We start from the raw sequence: 20,324 nt of genomic DNA on the forward strand, positions 1-20,324 counted from the left end.
ATGGGAAGTGAAATACTCATGGAACCACCACCCAGGTCAAGAAATACAATATTACTGTATCCTAGAAGTTCCCCCTTGTGCTCCTTCTCAATCACAGCCCCTTCCTTCCTCTGGAAAAGGTTTTGGTCCACTATACATAGGGCAAAAGATGTGAACATACCTTAGGTTTTGTTATCCAAGAAGAATGAAGTGGTAACAACTGTCAGGGATAATTCCTCTTCAGAAAAACCATCTTATTGGTAAGTGTTTAGAGTGTCTTCAGATTTGAAAGGGTGTTCCTTCCACCGGTTATCATTAGCTAGTTTTATATATATATGGCTGAAGATTGGGGGGTGGACGGGTGAGGATATGTTCAGATTGGCCATTTCATGATTATATAATTGGGTTGTGGCACTTGGTAAAAAGCTAAAACCTAGCAGTGGCAATGATCAAGTGTGGGGAAATATCCAGGAGATCTAGTAACACAGCCTTGCTCCCAGATAAGAAGGAAGACTTATAAAGATGCTGACCTTAAGAAAAGTTCTTAGTAATTGTGTTCATATGATTTATACCAAAAGTTACATGAGGAGCTATTTTATCTACTTGAACAGCTCTGACCAAATAATGAATGTTCTACCCTGTGTGGGACTGTCTTCCTCATCAACACAAATGCCTAGTTTTGGGGAAATTAAACATGGGGAGGAGGAGGAGGAGGGAAAGAAAGGAAACACACTTAGCCATCCATATTAGCTGAATCAACTTCCATAATATTTTATGCTCTCATCAGTTATACTCAGGAAGCACAGTTGTGCTGGCTCGTGGTGTTTGGTTCTCTACATAAGCACTATTCTTTAGAACTTTCTACCAGGATGGAAATATTCTCCAGCTGCATCACCATCCACAGTATGATAGCCACTGGCCATATGTGAGTGTTGAGAGCTTGAAATGTGATTAAGGAAGTGAATTTTTTATTTTAACCAAATTAATTTTAAATAGCCAGATGTGGCTGGTGGCTACTGTATTGAATAGGACAGCTCTAGATATAAACCAAAACCTTAAAAAATTGAGCAGGAAAAGAATTTTTTCATGGTTATATCTTAGTTAATGTAGAAAATTGGACATTATTTTAGATATGAAGTAAAACAAAGACCTAAAAGCAGTGCTTATGCTTCTTACAAATGGAAAAATTATGTCCCAGTGTTTGAAAGTAACTCCCTCTTCTAGCTGAAATGACTGTTTCCAAGGAGAGGCCACTAGGAAAGAGTTTGAGAAAGCAAAGCCCACATTAACGACTGTGATGGGAAGCAGAGAGTTGATAGGGAGTTTTAATTTGTATAGTTTCTTCAAGAAATTATATTTGGCAACAAGGGAGGGAAGGGTAAGTTTAAACTGGTTATGTCCTTGATCATTTGAGTCTTAAGGCTAGGTGGTCCAAGGGCCAGAATATCGTGACTGTAGGTAGAAGTATCTCAAGACCTGTATTGGATTGCAGGTCATTCCAGATTTGATGAAAAGTCTTTATGGTAATTCTTACATGGGTAACTGAGTAGATTTTAAGATTTGTTAGGGGGATAAAAAGGAATTACACAATAATTGTAGATTAGAATTACAGGGGATAGAGTTGTAGGTCCTAAATAGGAAACAAAGGGAGTGTTAAAGTGCTCTTGAAGTGAGGACAGTCAGGCATAGGGTTAGGGGAGACAGAAAAAGTGGGAAGAGAATTCAGGGAATGTGAACAAAGCTGCTGACTGCCATGTGAAATACTAGTGTGTCTGAGACCGCAGTATTTTGATATTTAAAAAGCTAATTTTTAGCCAGAAAAATTCTGAAAAAGAAGAATAGTGCCAGATTACTGGCACTATTGATTTCCAGAATACTTACTAAAGATAACAGTAATTTTTTTTAATTTTTTTGGTATTTAATACATAGTTCACAATTCAAAGCAATATCAAAAAGGTATACGTCACCGTTTCACTCACAGACATGCCCACCATCAATTTTATTCTTTTTTTGCATAAAAACGGCAAGTATTGGTTTGTTTTCTCCCTTTCTTATGTAAATGTCCTCCATATTCTCGGAGGACCAACTGTGGATTGAAATTTCCACTACAGTCATTGTATTACCATTTTATATAAGGATATTCACCATCGGGGGCTCCTGGAACCAATCCCCCATGAATACCCAGGGAATGACTGTAAACTCTAATGATTAAAACCACACGATGCAGATATGGAAGCACATAAGTAGAACAGTGGAAAAACAGCCCCAAAACAAACATAAGGATACACAAGGATTTGATAGATAACAAAGATGACATATCAGAGTAGTGGAAAATGGGTAATACTGAGATAATTGCCTAGCTGTCTGGGAAAGGAAAGGCAAGAGTAATGTCTTCTTTGCTCCTTAGACCAAAATACATCCTAGGAGGATTAATTGTGAAAAATAAAATCCTAGAAATAATAAAGAAAAAACATAGGATCATATGGATACCACCTTGAGATTTGAAGGACTGTGTTAAGCAGGACACGAAACCCAGAAACAATCAAATAAATTGAAATTTTTGACTACATAAAAATTGAAAGTACTACATGTTGAAAATGCCATAAATTGAATTAAAATACATACAGCTAATGGGGAAAATATTTGCATTCTTAATAGGTAAATGGCTAGTAGTGCCAATGTACAGAGTTTTTAGGATTCAGCAAGATGGTAAAGAATATTAAAAAAAAGCAAAGGACATGAAGGCAGTACACACACACACACACACACACACACACACAAACACAATAAATGTTTGGTAACCATATGAGAAGTTGCCAATCCTTACTAATAAAGAAAGCAAACAACAATTATTTCTCTTTTTTTTCCCCCCCCAGCTATGAGATGAAGTTTAGATGATATGCATACTTACACAGTTTGGGGGAAGAGGAGATCTTATAATGGGGTCAGTTTGGAGAGGCAGTTAAGATTGTTCATGCCCTTTGCCCCAGCAGTACCAGATCTAGGAATCCACCCTAAATCTACTCATAAAAGTGTACAATAACATACATAGGATGTTTATTTTCAATTGGTTTGTATTGGGTAAAACTGGAAACAACCAAAATGTCTATCAATAGAAGCCTGATTAAAACATAGTTCATTTGTATTATATAGTCTTTAAAATAAAAAGATAGGAATTGACCTTGTTTCACATGAAAAAAACAAATTGGAAAACGTACAGAATATGACCACATTCTTATAAACAAGGGGAAAAAAATCAGTACATGTAAAAAAAAAAGGATTATAATCTTAACTACAAGGATAAAATTATGGGATGCTTTTATTTTCTAGGTTAAATATCTAGAAGATTTAAATTATTTGTAATGTTCATGCATTGGTTTTATATTTGAGGAAAAAAATTTTTTTCAAAACATAGAAAATTGGTACTGCAAACCCTAATCATAACAAATTTTTTAGGTACCATAGTTCACGTGCAGATTAACAAGATGTTCAAGTAAAATTAAACTAAATAACAAATCCCTAGATGTCATCATTTAATTTTCATTTTTAGGGACAAAACAGTATCATCTTTATTATTTGACATTAGTTTTTCTTTTGTTTTTGGTTTTTTTTTTTTACTTTTTGACATTAGTTTTTGAAAGTTTTCTTAATGCATTAGTAAGTGAAAGATTTTTTTAAAGATTTTTTGCAAGTAACATGATGTACCTAGAAAATCCATAATCTTCAAAATCTCTATAATTAAAAACTTAATATAGTTGATAGAAGTAAACATTAAAAATTCATATTATAAAAAGCACAGCTCTTGTTCATGTTTCAGCTTTTTGTGATATGAAGATGGTACTGATTGGAGAAACAACTGGTTAGCTGTTTCGCAAAAGGCTTCTTAGGATGAATATACTTTAAACAAGTGCCAATCATTCAGTACAGATAGGAAACCAGCTTTTACCCATCCACCAAGGGCAAATCCATTTATCCTAGGTTATACATGGTAATTACATTTAATAGACATACATATAATTTAGGGGTTGGTTACCAGTTTGTTAATTTACAAAGAAGAACTGGCACAGGGATCTGAATGTTACATGGTAGGGCCAGCAGATTTTTTTCTAGTAACCTACATGGGAAGCTGAATAAACAATAATAGGTGGCTCAGTGGATATGAAATCAGAAATAGGGGAATTAGAAGAATCAGATGTGATATTCTAAGGCCGAAGCTCTCACTTCCCATGGATAATGCTTGGATGGGATAAATACTCCTATAGAAAGCTGGACAAAGAATCATAACACAATTCAGATAGGAGAAACCCTAACTAGTAAATATACATACAAAATATTTCATCCTCACAGCAATCATCTGAATTACCATTTTACCTACAAAAACAGTTTTTTAAAGATTTTTCTTTTAAAAACACACTCAGCCGCTTCTACAATATAAGGTGCTTCTGTTGAAGAAACAATATGTTTGGAACAGCTTTTCATTATTGCTTATTAGTTCCTTCATGGGTGGGCACAGGGTGGGGTAAGGACCCTATTGTTAAGGATACCTGAAGTCACAGGATGAAGAAAGATAAGTGATACGGGAGCCAGGATGTTTTAGGCCTGCCCATCCTGTTTACTGAGGTAAGGCTTGGAATTGTGCCTGCGAATGCTGGTGATTGCATCTCCCTGTGCTTTGCACCCAGTAAGTGACACCCCAGAAGGTATTGGAGGAGTGTGTGGAATAGGATGGCATTGGCCTCTGCCTTAAGTCAGCAGAGCCAACATACTCCTTATCCTCAGTGCTTTGTGAAAATGCTGGAAAGAAACTGAAACTTCTACTCTGAAGGGATGGCCTTCCTTCTAAAGGAGGTGCAGCTCAGATAGGGAATAGGTAGGACTGTGAAAGAGGTGTCTTTAGCTCACCATGGGTGGCACAGTGTTTTCCAGAGTGTAGTGTATAAGATGGCCCAGGGAAAATAATTTTCATGTTAATAAATGTGAATAGATCCTACGTATTACAAAAATAAATAACTCGTACACCAAATGCATGATTTTCCTGGATGTTATATTGCCGAAGACAAGGCTAATGTAGTATTAGCCTCTCTGAGTCAATCTAAAAGAACAGTATCAAGTAAACAGTACAGGTGATGGACAGATATGAAAACAGTCATGAAAATGATACATGAAATGACTAAAGTTTGGGAAACACTGATTATTGAAAAGATTATGGGCTTCAGAATCAGATAAATCTGGGGTAGATACAACTGTATCACTCACTGGCTTTTGGGATGAAACAGCAGATTATGTGATCTCTCAGAGCCTAATTTCCTCATCCAAAACGGGCTAAATGAGGAAAACATAATGCCTTCCAAATTTGATGAGAAAATTAAATGTGATTATCGGACGTACCTAGCACAATAGATGTTAGTATATTTTGTTCTTCACTTGTAAAATAAAGATATTTGAATCAGAGTATTACCTGAGAACAATCTGAGATCATAGAAGGCCTCCGTGTTTTTTTGTTGTGGTAGTGCTAGCTTTTTAGTAGTTGTGGAAAATAGGAATAAAGATTGTTTTACTTTGAGGATAATGGGGTGGTGGTGGATAAAGTCTAGAGGATCTTAAATTGTAGTATGAAGCCTGCTTTCACATGAGAGGGTTTATGTCAGAGCAGCCCCTAGTTCATGGGTTGGCAGACTTATTTTTGCAGTGGGCCGTGGGCCATATTGCCAACCCCTGCTCTACTTTTATGGGTAATTATGCAGAGACATGGGAACATAGGAACTTTCTTCCCTGTAGCCAACAGTGTTGATGACATGCCCTTGTTTGCTTATGTGTATTGTGATGTTATGATGGGTAAATGCCTCCAGTTCAAACCAGATTTTAGGGTATTAGTTTCCTTGGGTCTTTACAAAGGAATTAATCTTGACAGGAAAATAAAGAAAAATAGGCTTTCCCACAAAAGAGAGTCTAGGTATCCTTCGATGACAAAATTGGATGACTGATCTGATTTCCCTAAGATTTTCCCAAACCCATGGTCTAATATAGAGGCAAACAATAGCCTGCATGCTGCCTGTTTTTGTACAACCAATGAGCTACCTGCAAGTTAAGAAGAGTTTTTATAATTTTAAATGTTTTTTTAAAAAACTACATTCTGAGTATTTTGTGATATACATGAAAATTACATGAGATTCAACTTTTAGTTTTCTTAAAGAATGTTTTATTGAAAGACAGCCATACCCATTCATTTGGTGTTGTCTGTGGAGTAATTGCAACAGACTTAAACAGCCAGCAAAGTCTAAAATACAGGTACCTGCCAATTTTCAAAAGTTTGCTTTATGCCACTACACTTTTATGACATACCTACATTAGTACCTCTTTTTGCTAACCAAAATAAATCCAAAGAGGATTTTTGCTTTAATGGAAAAAGGTAATTGCTTTTTCACTTTATGCTGTTTCAGCTTAAGAAAGGTTTCATAATTGGGGAAAACCTGTAATTACTATTTGACCATTTACCAAAAAGGCTTGCCAACTTCAGGTGTTACTCATAATTTTTTTCTTAACTGGAAGAGGATAACTTGTATTATATTTCTCCTCGATGATTATACTTTCCCTGGGGGGGTTGGGAGTGTTGGAGGATGGAAAATTTACTTACAGCTGACTGTGGCATTACAACTTCTGTGCTTTGAGAGAGCTACAAGGGCAGAGGGTAGGGGAACAAATTTCTTAAGGACATACTTGACATCTAGAATAGTCAAGAAGAGGAAAGGTTGAAACCTTAGACGTTCCAAATAGGATGCTGACATATAACAGCTAAGTATGATCCACCCAAAAGATCCTGGGGACAAGGCTAGAAGCTGTTAGACTTAGAGCAGAATTTACCTAAATCTACTATAAAGGTAATTCGCTTTATCTTTGGAGAAATGAGATAAAAGAGGAAAGAATTATATGTTTTCTAATTCTTCACATCCTCTGTTTGAACGTGCACCCGGCCCCTCCACTGCAGTCTAGGTATTCTATGTAATATCTAAATATGCAGAGTGGTACCTTAATCCAAGAAAACTTTGGAGCCACTTGCAGTAACTTTTATGCATTGTCCCAGATAAAGTTCTAATTCTCAAAAAGCAGAATTGGTTTAAGTTGTAGCAGGTCCTTCTGGGAATGAGGTATATGGGATATAAATAAAGTCAAAGTGTACTGCACTCTAAAATATTTCACTGGTTAAAACATTGAGATGAATTCTTCCCCTTTAAGTATTTTATGTATTTCTAAAACATAGAAAATATGCAGTTATGACTGGAAATAGCTATAATATTGTACATGCAGAGCTTAATATCTCAGTAGTGTAATTTATAATTATAACCTATTCTGATTTCTTTTCAAATATTAGGTGTCCTAGTTGCCTATGAAGGCTTGCCACTTCATCTTGCACTGTTCCCCAAACTTTGGACTGAGCTATGCCAGACTCAGGTAAAGAAAATGAGTTTTAGATGACCTGGTCTTTCATCTCATCCGACCACATGGTCGGTAATTTTAGGGACACTGGGTTGAAAACTGGCTGGAAATTGGGGGTGTTTTCGAATCTTGGTAGGTAAAATACTATTAATGGAAATAACTATTAAGCAATTGGCATCGAGTTGCCCTTTGGAGTTTTTTATATCTGTAATATTTGTATCACAAAGGGTATTTCAGACAAACTGTTTATATAGTAAAGTTTCTCATTTAAAGGCCAATATAAACAGTTGTGGTAGAAGTCTGAAACAGGGAGATATTAGGGCAAGAAGGCATAAGCCACTTGTGCTCCTTCGCCTCCCCCATCTATTTCTTCTCCCCTCCACCATTCCAAAAGCTCTAGCAGAAACCATTTCAGCATTCTGTCCTTTACCTCTTGCTTATGTTACCTCAGAGCAGTTTTTTAAGTCTGATGCACTTATTTTCTTATCAGCAATCTCATTGAGAACAGAAAGCACTGTACCCTTCCTACCTTAAGTCCAAGAGCCAACCCCTTAAAATAAATGCTCGTTAAATTGTGGAGGGAGATTGGTGGGGAGAAGGGAAGAAATCAGATTGATCCTAAGGTTTGGCTCATTCCTTGGATCAGACATAAGGAATCCCCCCTCTCTTGAGGCACTGAAAAAACTATTGGTCTCTTGCCTGAGTGCATCTGCCCATTCCCAGAAGATGAGTTGATTAATTCCTTTGGCATAAACCTTTACCCACATTTAGCATCTGGAATACTTTTGAGTCTGGCCCAGTCTCCTGCCCAGGCAGTTGTGCTCTGGATACTCTCCTAATGGATGTGTGTGTCATATGATACTGTAATAGTTGCTTCTCTGCCTCCTTGTCCCAAACCATGAATTCATCTCTATTCCTAAAGAAATTTCATTTTGTTTTCTATACTAGGAATCTTTGATAGGCTAGTATACTTTAATCATACGGTTTAGTACTTAGTAAACATTCAAAAAACAACTTGCTGGTTGACTTCTGAGCTGAGTGGTTTATTCAGTAATTTGCAACAAATCTCTTGCTTTTCCCCACACCCACCCCCTTGGCCACTTGCTGCTCTCTTTTCATTCTTCTTGATTTAGGTAGTTGTTTTTTTTGGTTTCTGTACTCTGCCACTGCCTATTGCTTTATCTGCTTCTGCACTGTACTACTCTCTTGACTTTTTTCCCCACAGAATTCATCACCCCCAAAACTTCCCTTAAAGTCAAACCATCTAAGGCTTCCAATGCCCCTACCAGCCCTATAGAAGCATCTGTGTTGTGCAAGAAATATAGGCAGCAGGCAGAGACTACGACCAGTAGAATAAGGCAGGTTTTCCTGACACCAAGGATCTGAAGACCTGAGTGCTGGTCCTTCTTGACTCCTAATTTCTTGGGTGACCTTGAGCAGTTTAGTTACCACAGTGCTTACTCTAATAAAATATATAAGTATATAGATGTACATATTATCTAAACTTTGTCCTATTTTTTAAAAATAGTCCATTTTTCTTCCATATAAATGATCTATTATTAAAACACAAATAATCTAGGGAATATATTTACTGAAAGACATACTACTTGTGTTTAAGAGCCATGACCATTTGAAAACAGGAAAACCAAATTTTAGTACAATTTCCATATTTTGGGACCCACTAATTCTCTGTGTGAGATGATTAGGAAAAGAGGTGTGCTGTTTACCTTTGTGATGTTTATGGGGCAGAAGGGTGTTTACCAAATTACTATTGTTACTAAGATTACATAGTGAAAGTTTTAACTCACTTTAGGGAGCAAATCTAATTCTTAAAATTTGTCTTTTCTCTATGGGTCATTTGGTTATCAGTTTTCCTCGAAAACATCATCCTATTTGTTAGTCTTATTTGTCGAGTCCTTATTAACTCTTAATGCTAGATAATGAAGCTGCATTTCTTATAAAAACATATTTGTTCAGTTTTGCCATTCAGACTTCTTACAAGTCTCTTCTTCTGTCACCCATTTAAGTCCAAGTTAGTAATATTTTAATTTATTGGGAGGACAGTTGCTGGGACTGAAAATTCAGTAGACCGAAGTAAAAATGGCATTTCTGGGAATTCCCTGGTGATCCAGTGGTTAGTACTCTGTACTTTCACTGCTGAGGGCCCGGGTCGGGGAACTAAAGATCCCGCAAGCTGCAGCCAAAAAAAAAAAAAAAAGTGGCTTTTCCAGTAGGATGTGAAATGACTTCGGATATATATCATGAGCAGTGTATTTAAGATTTGCAGTTATTTCAGTGCTCAACCAATCAGTGCTTCTTTTCCCCACTTCAGTCGGCTATGTCAAAAAACTGCATCAAGCTTTTGTGTGAAGATCCCGTTTTCGCAGAATATATAAAATGTATCCTAATGGATGAAAGAACTTTCCTGAACAACAACATTGTCTACACATTCATGACACACTTTCTTCTAAAGGTATGTCACAAGTTGGAAACTCAGCGTGTTACTTCCAGTTAGTTAGTGATTGTGCTTTCATTGTGTTGGTCTTTTGGAGATTTTTCTTATTCATCTTTTTCAGGTTCAAGGTCAGGTGTTTTCTGAAGCAAACTGTGCCAATTTGATCAGCACCCTTATTACAAACTTGATAAATCAGTATCAGAACCTGCAGTCTGATTTCACCAACAGAGTTGAAATTTCCAAAGCAAGTGCTGCCTTAAATGGGGTAAGAACTATGCAAGGGAATAGTCATGTACTAAAGAACTTTGCTTAAATCAACTCTAAATTTGGCCTTTGTATGATTTTACTATATACATTATTATTCAAGCTCTGGAAGTCACATATGATGAAAAAACTAACCAAATAAAAATGTGTTCACTCTGCCTTTTATGTATGTAGCACACACTTTCTGTTACCTTAGAAGACATGAGCTAATGTCATTAAATGCTAAGGGCAATGACCACTAAGGGGAGACATTCCCTTTATCTCTCTACTTTCTCACATTTTTTGAAATGTTACCTGTGATGTTTCTGTTAGTGCCTGCGACTCATAAGTAACTGAAAGATTAGTCATCTGAATATAAAGCCAGTTAAAACTAGGGAATTGGTTGCCTTCTATATAGACTCCCACGAAAGCCATGTCATGGAATAATGAAACACCCTGGAAACATGTGCTTGCACAGGTCCAGCAGCAGCCTCCCAAGTAACAAAATGCTTAGATGCCAGAACGGATTATGAGCTAAGTGAGGAAGACCTTATGACATCCACGAGAAACCAAGTAAAACTAATTCCTAGATTAATGAGGCCTAAATTGCTCATGGATCATTCAGGGTTTGCTTTTTAAATTCCTGTGTAATTCCACCCCCCCCTTCCATTTTCAGAAAACACTATTTGGGTCTTCAGCCAGACTTAATTAGTGGTGTGGTGCATAATAATGGTATTAGTGACCTAGAACCAATGAAATACAATAGTAGTATCAAAACACTGGCTTTCTAGTTTTAACGTTCTTCTAAAAATGCCAGAGGAACCAGGATGGACTCCTGGAAAAGTAAACATGTGCATTTAAACTGTTAACGGTTGTAATGCTGGCTTTGGAATTTGAAGTGTTCCTGTCTGGATTTCTGTAGGACTTGCGGGCACTTGCTTTGCTCCTGTCGGTACACACTCCCAAACAATTAAACCCAGCTCTAATTCCTACTCTGCAAGAGCTTTTAAGCAAATGCAGGACTTGTCTGCAGCAGAGAAACTCACTCCAAGAGCAAGAAGCCAAAGAAAGAAAAACTAAAGGTTAGCTTTATGGACTAATAAAATATTGACTTTAGGGTGGGAGAAGGGAAGAATTGACTTTACAATAGCTGTGTGAGCCTCCTGAATATAAATGCTAAAAAACAGAATTTCCACAACCACCCCCCAGTATGACCCTAATGACCTTTCAGAGAATTTGTTCTGATGTTCCTTTTCACAGATGATGAAGGGGCAACTCCTGTTAAAAGAAGGCGCGTTAGCAGTGACGAGGAGCACACTGTAGACAGCTGCATCAGTGACGTGAAGACAGACACCAGGGAGGTCCTGACCCCAACTAGCACTTCAGACAATGAGACAAGAGACTCCTCAATTATCGACCCAGGAACTGAGCAAGATCTTCCTTCCCCTGAAAATAGTTCTGTTAAAGAATACCGAATGGAAGTTCCATCTTCGTTTTCAGAAGACACGTCAAGTATCAGGTCACAGCATGCAGAAGAACAGCCCAACAATGTTAGATTTGAAGACTGTAAAGAATTTAAAGACCTCCACTGTTCCAAGGATTCTAACCTTGCTGAGGACGAATCCGAGTTCCCTTCGACTTCTCTCTCTGCAGTTCTGTCTGACTTGGCTGACTTGAGAAGCTGTGACGGTCAAGCTTTGCCCTCCCAGGACCCTGAGGCTGCTTTATCACTCAGTTGTGGCCATTCCAGAGGACTCTTTAGTCACATGCAGCAGCACGACATTTTAGATACCCTGTGTAGGACCATTGAATCTACAATCCATGTGGTCACGAGGATATCTGGCAAAGGAAACCAAGCTGCTTCTTGACATTAGATGTAGCATGTCTACTTTTAAGGTCACCCCTCACCCCCAATGCTGTTTGTATAAGTTTTGCTTATTTCTGTTTTTGTGCTTCAGTTTGTCCAGTGCTCTCTGCTTGAATGGCAAGATAGATTTATAGGCTTAATTCTTGGTCAGGCAGAACTTCAGATGAAAAAATCTGCATCTTCAGTATACTTTCTAAAGGGCAATCAGATAATGAAAATGTTTTATGTAATTAAGAGTTCACTGTAGTGGCTTTCACTTAATATGGCTGTCTGGGAGGAACAGGGTTCCCTGGCCCTGTACAATGTAATTTAAACTTAACAGCATTTTTACTGTGTATAATATGGTGTCCTCTGTGCCAGTTTTGTACCTTATAATAGAGGCAGGTTGCCTCCGATCGCTGTGGTTCTTATTATCAAAATTAAGTTTACTTGTATACGGAACAACCACAAGAAATTTGATTCTGTAAAGAATCCTCTTTAGCTGTGGCCTGGCAGTATATAAATGGTGCTTTATTTAACAGAATACCTGTGGAGGAAATAAAGCACACTTGATGTAAAAATAATTGTTTTATTTTTATTGACATGACTGATTGCTATTCTGTGCACTTAATTAAACTGATTGTGATGACTTTTTATTTGTTTACATACCTTGCTTCAAGTCTTCTCAGATGAAAGTAATGAGAAAACTGAATGGGGGAACATACTTACTTACTTATCCATTGTATTCTATTTCATTAGAAGTATAGTGGCAGTCCAAAAAGTACCTTTTTCCATAGACTTGTCAATCCTCACCGCCCTAAAGTGCATAACTGCTGCAGGGAGAAGCCTAACAATACAGCCAGCTCGCCCTCGCTTCAGCATGCTTCTGAATGCAACGTGCCACTGTTTCACGACCTAAGAGCTACACACCTTAAAAACCCTGAAGTAAAATAAAGGAATGGTATTAACATGCCATTTATTTTTTGTCTTCTTGAACTAAAATTACAGCTAAAACAGCAAGCTTGCTAGGACAAGCTTTAGCTTGGGACACTTCAACTATCTGCACTCAGGGACTCAATCTATTCCCAGAGGAGCATCTATGGGAGGTAAAATACCTAATTTCACATTGCTTGCTTTTAACTCAGTGCAGAGTCTAGTCATAGTAAAGATTCAAACAATGCTTTCAATTCTAAGTTCATGGATTTCATCCAATATAGATTAAGAGTATTTGTTCTCTTTTTTTAAAGGAATGACAGAGGGAAGAGGTGAACGTTACACTTTTTCTGCTTACAAAAAGTAATGCCCTTATAAGATCTTCTAACTAACTCAACCATTTAGGGTGATCAGCTGCAGTAAACCTTGTATTTCTTCAAAATGCTGCTTCTGCCAACAGAATTTCATGTTCTCTTCTTCACAGACAGGAACTCCTTTACAGTCCAATTGTAATTGCGTCTGCCCTAGAGTAGGCACAAAATTCAGTGCAACTATTGCATAATGTTCTGGAAGAAAAAAAGGAAAGCTTATTACTGCATTATGAAAAGAAAAATTTATCCATACAGTACCACTATTTGATTTTTTTCATAGTAGGGGGAAAAAAAAACTTGAGTGTTTTTGGACTTAAAAGGTGCTAATAACATACCTTCTGGCCAGTTCCTACATCTCCATTTCATGACGATCTTTTTATTTGTTAACTGAAAACAAAGGGAAAATTCCACTGAAAACATCTTTTAAAACTTCATACAATACTACAACAAACACCAAATCCTCTCATGAAAGCCCCTATGTACGAGAAGTGATCAGTGAACAACGTCCACTCCCATCTTCCCGTTTATATGCCAGCACCACTGAGAATTCATTGTCCCCAGTGCCAAAGTGTAACGGCAGTAACATCAAGGACAGAAGCGTGACGACCAATGCAGAGCTGATGTCAACGGCAAGGCAACTGACATTTAGCAACACACACCCTAGTGGCAGAAACCTGAAACTTCTAGACCAAGAGTTGGGAGGAATTATACTTGTGTCTTCTAAAATCATAAACATTGCACAATTACTGTGAAACTAAAGCTTCAGCTTTTAGTATATATAACATTTTTTATTTTCCCTGTAACCAACTTTATAAAGTGGTCAAGTTTCTGTGAACTCAGATAAAAACCAAAGCACATTAAAAAAAAAGGCATGAATAAAAAGCAATATCAACGGAAGTCAGTCCCAGCTTAACTTTCCTTTAACCTATTAAGATTACTTACCAGTTCTACATATTCACCAGTGATGTTCCCATCAAACATTTGGAATTTCCTTCCCTTTTCAGCTTCTAATACAGCAGGAGATTTAGAAAATTTTTGCACCAACTAACCAAGCAAAACGTACAACAGACATGTTATTCTGGCATATGCTATCATGTTTTTAACCTAAATGTAAAGTACTAATATAACAGTTACTGTGCTTTGTGTTTGTTTGTGAATACATAGCTTTTAATTACAGCTTTCTCTTTCCCTCTCTTTCAGAGGAAGAAAGCTCAGTAAATTGCTCCAAACCCCTCAATGCTGATAAATTCCCCCCAAATGCCCATCATTTACCCCCCTCAAATCTTTAGGATAACTTCCCCGCCTCAAGCTATCCTAAAGATTTCTAGATCTCTTCAATCAGAAAAACACGGCCATGCAGGAAACCAAGAACCAGCTTCAGTTCTTAGTGGTATAGGTGTATTTTCTCCCAGGGTCAGCATTTCAGATCCTGGCTTGAGATGTGACTTACATCTTTCACAGTGAAGATTCTGTACAGCTGCTCGATAGCTGTGTCAAACAGTTCCGTCATGTGCAGTGCCACAGTGGGAATCCTTACACCCAATGCCACTGGAGAGGAGGCCTGAATCTCAAAAGGTTCCAAAGCATAATTATTAGCATGACAAGAGGTTCAAAAAATTCAGTCTTCCAGTCTTAGTAAAACACCAAAATGTCCCGCACACTATCCCTTCCACTAAAAGCCTTTTCAGCACCACCAATCCTACCTAGTCTTTATTTTGGAAACAGCTCAGTGCTCCTTAGCTCTGTTCCACTCCCAGGCTATGGCTTCACAGCCCAAATCCTACTTGGATATGTAAATATGACACAGGGAGCATAAAGATAAGCAGGTGAAAGATACCAGCACTTAAGGCCAAAGGGTGTCAATTCCCCATCACCAGATTCCAAGAACAGGACCTAAAACCTCCCAATCCTCCAAATGTCTGGAGAGAAGTTTCTTCCATTGTGGTATGTGACCTCAAAGTCACCTGCTGTTATTTGTTGCCTACCGAAACAACACTGCCTTTACAACAGTCTTGAACTAAATTTTATCCCACAAAAAGGATCCCTTCCATCAAGGATGAAAGTCTCATTTCATCATTTCCCCCAAAATGGCAAGGGATGCAAGGGTGGATTAACTGGCCCATCTCAATATCCTTCATAGTTCTCCATCATCACAAGGCTGTTTAGAGCTTTGAAGCCTTCTCATTAAGCACTTCCTTTCTCCCCCTCTCTACATGTCTGCCACCAGAGATCATACCTGCAAGGTAGTCTCACTCAGTTTCCTTTTAACAGTCAATTCCTGGGTTGCCATAGCTTTGGTTGGTAAAATCATTCCCACTGTAAATTCTACAAAGAAAACGTATGAGAAATGGTTTTAATAAAGAACTTTTTCCTTTTCAGCACAAATAGTAAGGCAGAAAACTGAAAACAGGATATAAGAATATAAAGGAACTGATATTTGTAAAAAGAATTCCTACAGCATTTTGAGAATTTCAAGACCATTCTATATTTTTTACATATAAAACTAATCATTAACCTGAGTTCCATGGCAACAAATGCCTTTTATCCTTTTTATCAAATGCCTCACTTTTATCTAGTTCTTGATAAAACAGCATAATTTCCAAATGTTGTTTTCCAAAAAGCTCCATTTTATACACCTAACTACTAATAGCTTTATGGCCTTCACTTACTGTCAAAGCCAGACACTTGGCTTATTGCTTCACCATCACTTCACAAAGCTTGGCCTCACAGTATTCAAGCCCGTGGGCCAGCAGCGTGTGTGATCTCGTAGGAAAAGTGTAAACCCCAAACCCATCTATGTCAATGCCTAGATACTCAGCAGAATCCAAGGATGGGGTGCAGACATACAAGCCCTGCTGGCTATTTTACCTGGCAGGTAACTTCTCTAATTTAGGGAAGAAGACAATAACCTCAATTCCACACAGTGAAGGGATTAAATAAGTCTCAACTACCCCTGTAATAGCTGCAGTCACTTTCATTCACTCATTCAACAAAAATAAAGCACCTACTACATGCTAGGCATTGTGCTAGATGCTGGAGATATAGCAGTGAACAAGACAGGCTCCTTCCATGCCTTCATGGAGCTTACAGTCTAGCAGAGAAGACAGACATTAAACAAATAATTATAAAAACTGATAAAATAATTATTCCAGAAAACTATCAACAATTCTGTAGGCAAAATGGTTCACGCTGTGTAAAATACTGATAATCACTAATTATGGTCTAACTCATGACTAGCTCTCAACCAGACTACAATTTATCCTGCGGCATACAGAATTGTTTCTAGAGCTTTGGACATCAGCCTAACCTGGGAATCCAGACCACAGTGCAGAGCATTATTTGGGTAAATGGAAAAGGGCCCCTCTAGTTCACAAGGGATGCCTTCTTTACCCGTCTTAAGTGCCTTCAGGTAATCTCCAAGGGCTTCCCTGACCTTGGCGGTGCCTGCAGTTTTCATAAGATCCTTCAGTATATTCCCATCTCCTTTCTTTTTACTCACGTTCACCTACAAATCAGAAAAATACAAACCTAAGAAAAATCTGGTTTGACGTAATCTTAACAATTCTGGGACATATGGATGAGGGAACTGTGATGGTGAGGAAAGGGAAAGAAGTGGATGTAAGAGACGTGACAGGTTTTCTTCATATAGTTTGAGAAGATGTAAGGGGTTTTTAATCAAGGGTCCATTGACCTGGTTGGTGGCCAAATCTTGAACGGACTTCGTAGAATGTGAACCCCCCAATTTGCATACGTTTTATGTGTATATATATTATATCAATGATGTAGTCCATGGCTTTCACAGGGTCTAGAAATGCGCTGTCTAGTATGGTAGCCGCTTAGCCACATGTGGCTACTGAGCACTTGCAATGCGGCTGGTATGATTTGAGATGTGCTGTAAGTGTAAAATAATATACACCAGACTTTGCAGACTTAGTACCAAAAAAGAATGTAAAATAACCTCATTAATAACTTTGATACTAATTACATGTTAAAATGATATTTTTATATTTTGGGTAAAATAAAAAGTATTAAAACTAATTTCATCTGTTTCTTTTAAATTTTTTAACATGGCTGCTAGAAAATTTTAAGTTCCTTATGTGACTTGCATTATATTTCTATTGAACAGCGCTCATCTAGAACCCCAAAGCCAGTGTAATTAGGAAAACCAAGTTCCAAATATCCTGGTCTTGGGCTACATTTTTTTGTCAGGGAGGAGAGTTGGGAAAGGGAGAGGAGGGAGAGGAAAGAAAAGAGGGAAGGATGGAAGGAATGGACAGGAGGAGAGAGGGGGAGACAGGGAGAGGAAAGCGTCAAAATGCTGCTCTGGGGATGCCTCTGTAGTAGTCTCAGAACGAAGAGGTGTTGGTTTGAAATATCTAGTGTCCCTGTGATTCAGTTGAGTTGGGCCTACTCCCAGGCCCCAGTTCTAATCTGAAGAGTTTGTTCTGTAATACTATTGTACCACAGGCTGAATCTAAAAGACGAGTTTAATATGCTGCTGAAACACTTCTCAGCTGATGTATCTGAATACAGCAAAGTGAAATCACAGCCCGAGGGGAGCAAACACACATCTGAAGCTATGTCCGAGACAGCCCCACTTTTACGGCCTTTTATAACCTTTAAGAAAGGCAACTCATAGCGGCTCAGTGTAACTTAGTTTTTATATCTTGAAGGCCTTCACACTGAATACATTCACAAATCAAAAAAGACCCTGTATCAAACTATCTTCATTTGGAAAATATAGCTGCTGTACAAATGGTCTCGCCCCAAAACCAAGCTTTTGGCTGAAAGAGGGCACTAACTGTAAACCAAGCATGGGAGTTACACAGGCTCTATCTCCCAAGACAACCAGAAGAGCCAGTCAAAAGCAACACACACTAATTTACTAAAAAACATGGTATAACCAAGGGAGATCACAGCGAAAAGCTGAGAATTTTCACTATTGAAGGGAAAGAGCAACTATGCAGAGAAGCAGCAAAATCCCATTCACCAAGCTGTGCAAAACACCTGAGCACTTTCCAGTATGTACACTGTCACGCGTATCTGAAAGGTGAATTTAACCCAGTGTCACAGATGAGGAGGCCACGGGGGGTGCAGTCACCTGCCTGGGCCCGACTCCTGGTCCACGGGGGTCTAGGGCTTCCCCAGTGTGCTCTTCCTCCTGCACCCCTCTCCCACCCCACGCTGCGCCCAGGTACAGCTATCCTCCTCGGCAAACGAGCCCTCACTGCTCGCCAAAACTACCGCACAAGCACCACACAGTCCGATTAACAGTTTTTCAAATGCCCAACATGTCTAACAGAAACTTGATTAAAAAAAAGAAGAAACTCCACCAGATACCTCACCTCAGTGTCATCTACTTCATTTTCTTCAGACAGGTTGGGTATTTCAATCAACCCCTTGTGCTTCGCACCAGATTCTTTAATTATACCTAAAATGAGCAAAATACGTTCCTCAATTACAAAGTAACAGCCAGTTTACGTAAACCTGCCCTGCCTAACTGAACAGCCCACCCTCCTCACAGGGCACCGCCACCGTGGGGACGAGGCAGGCCAAGCCTTCCCCACCACACACGCACCCAAATCAACCCTGCTCCCCTGGCCCACATCACAGGTAAGCACCCTAGGAAGGCAGGGGTAAGAACCTGGCAAGTAAAGTGCACACACGATCAGGGGCCACGTGGAAGCACAGGACTGGAGTAAACAGCTCTGTTAACCAATGTTTCTTCTTTCATCCCCCAATATTCTTTACCAAGGCAAAGCAGGATAAAGGGCTGTCTTGAAGAGGAGTCACAAAAGGGACAGGAAGGCAAAAAGGGACAATGAGTTCTGATCACAGAAAAAGTGAGGGGAGGGAGGTGTGGCCTGGGGAAGTTTGTGTGGACTCTATGCAGCTGATTTCTTTCAAGACCAGAGTGTTGACTTCAATGATGACATCAAGATGGTGACAGGTTATTCCCGACTTCAGTCCCCCTCACAAAAAGACCAACTAGCTGCTATCCATGGACAAGACACCACTGTGAAAATCCCAAAACCCAGAGGTGAGGCTGAACACTCTCCTGGACCAGAGGCAGAAAAGGACTGCATTAGAAGGGTATGAGGAGTGGTTTAACACTCTGACCAAACTGCCCCTCCGCCAGGCCAACAGAGAACCACACTGAGAGGGCCCCACTGCAGTTTTTCCAGCAGGAAAAGAGGGCAGAAGGTGGACATGCAGGTCCCCCGGCACTGTTGGATGCTTCCTGGGAGGGCCACTGGGGTCTCGACTCATGGAGACCACTGAGAATCAGATAGGGATGGAGAAGGGGGCAGGGCTTTCAGCAACCAGTGCTCAAATCTGGATGGGCCATGTTCCTGCTTGAAGCAGTACATGAGCAGAGCTCAGCTGGCAATTCTGCCTGATTTGGGTCCCCAGGCAACAGGCCAAAGCCAGCTGTGGAGTCCATTCTACCGCCCTGCAAATTCATAGCTCCACTCAATTGCTGAGTGTAGCTTCCCATCCTGCCCATCCAGGAAGCCCGACCAGAGGATGTGGGCAGCCTTGGAGCCCATCCAAATAGCCCCACTTGGGCAGGGAGCCAAGCCAGCAGCCCTGCCCAACTATTGAGCATAGCCTCTAGCCCTGCGTAACCAAGGGGCCTGAACAGTGACCCTAAGCAGCCTCAGAACCCAGCCTACAGCCCTGCCCAATTGCTTAACACAGCTTGTGGCCTTGTCCAGAGGAAGAGCCCAGCAGAGACCCCACCCCACAGAGAACAGTCTCTAGCCTCCCCAACTGCGGGATACAGCTGGAAGCCCCTCCTGACCAGAGAGCACAGCCTGCAACCTTGTTCAACAGCTGAGTATACTCAGCACCCTATGGATGCTGAAGCCAGGCCTGCAGACCTTCCCAACTTCAAGGCACAATCTGTGTCCCCACGTGGTCACAGAACACAGCCTGAGGCAAGGTCCTACCATGAAACCCTGCCTGCAGCCCTGCCTGAACACAGAGTCCAGCCAGCAGCAACACCTGGTCAGGGATCATAGCCTGAGACCCCACTCAACCAGCAGCAATGGCAGAGCCC

At 39.6% G+C, this 20,324-nt stretch overlaps 2 protein-coding genes across 7 annotated transcripts in view; one reads left to right on the forward strand and one right to left on the reverse strand.

Moving 5' to 3' along the window:
- USP34 (ubiquitin specific peptidase 34) overlaps positions 1 to 12,541 on the forward strand; it is a 245,101-nt gene extending 232,560 nt beyond the window's left edge. For 3 of the 4 annotated variants that reach the window (XM_081253585.1, XM_081253586.1, XM_081253588.1), the window contains 5 exons: positions 7,349 to 7,428; positions 9,746 to 9,886; positions 9,990 to 10,133; positions 11,034 to 11,193; positions 11,372 to 12,541. In XM_081253585.1, coding sequence (XP_081109711.1) covers positions 7,349 to 7,428; positions 9,746 to 9,886; positions 9,990 to 10,133; positions 11,034 to 11,193; positions 11,372 to 11,979 — 1,133 coding nt within the window. In that variant the 3' untranslated portion in view covers positions 11,980 to 12,541. The remainder of the gene's footprint in view (positions 1 to 7,348; positions 7,429 to 9,745; positions 9,887 to 9,989; positions 10,134 to 11,033; positions 11,194 to 11,371) is intronic. The other variant, XM_081253587.1, reaches the window with a different exon arrangement.
- A 127-nt stretch (positions 12,542 to 12,668) lies between these two features.
- Positions 12,669 to 20,324, reverse strand: part of LOC308627440 (activator of 90 kDa heat shock protein ATPase homolog 2) — a 30,164-nt gene continuing 22,508 nt past the window's right edge. Inside the window, exons 3-10 of one of the 3 annotated variants that reach the window (XM_081253590.1) lie at positions 18,607 to 18,692; positions 16,652 to 16,766; positions 15,498 to 15,586; positions 14,712 to 14,828; positions 14,204 to 14,305; positions 13,597 to 13,648; positions 13,316 to 13,456; positions 12,669 to 12,897 (exon numbers count right to left, since the gene is read on the reverse strand). In XM_081253590.1, the coding sequence (XP_081109716.1) occupies positions 12,866 to 12,897; positions 13,316 to 13,456; positions 13,597 to 13,648; positions 14,204 to 14,305; positions 14,712 to 14,828; positions 15,498 to 15,586; positions 16,652 to 16,766; positions 18,607 to 18,692 (734 nt within the window). In that variant the 3' untranslated portion in view covers positions 12,669 to 12,865. Of the gene's footprint in view, positions 13,457 to 13,596; positions 13,649 to 14,203; positions 14,306 to 14,711; positions 14,829 to 15,497; positions 15,587 to 16,651; positions 16,767 to 18,606; positions 18,693 to 20,324 lie in introns of all 3 variants that reach the window. The other 2 variants (XM_081253591.1, XM_081253589.1) reach the window with 2 other exon arrangements.

This window comes from Mesoplodon bidens, assembly GCF_964165515.1.
Source record: "Mesoplodon bidens genome assembly, chromosome: 14".
Lineage (NCBI taxonomy): Eukaryota > Metazoa > Chordata > Mammalia > Artiodactyla > Ziphiidae > Mesoplodon > Mesoplodon bidens.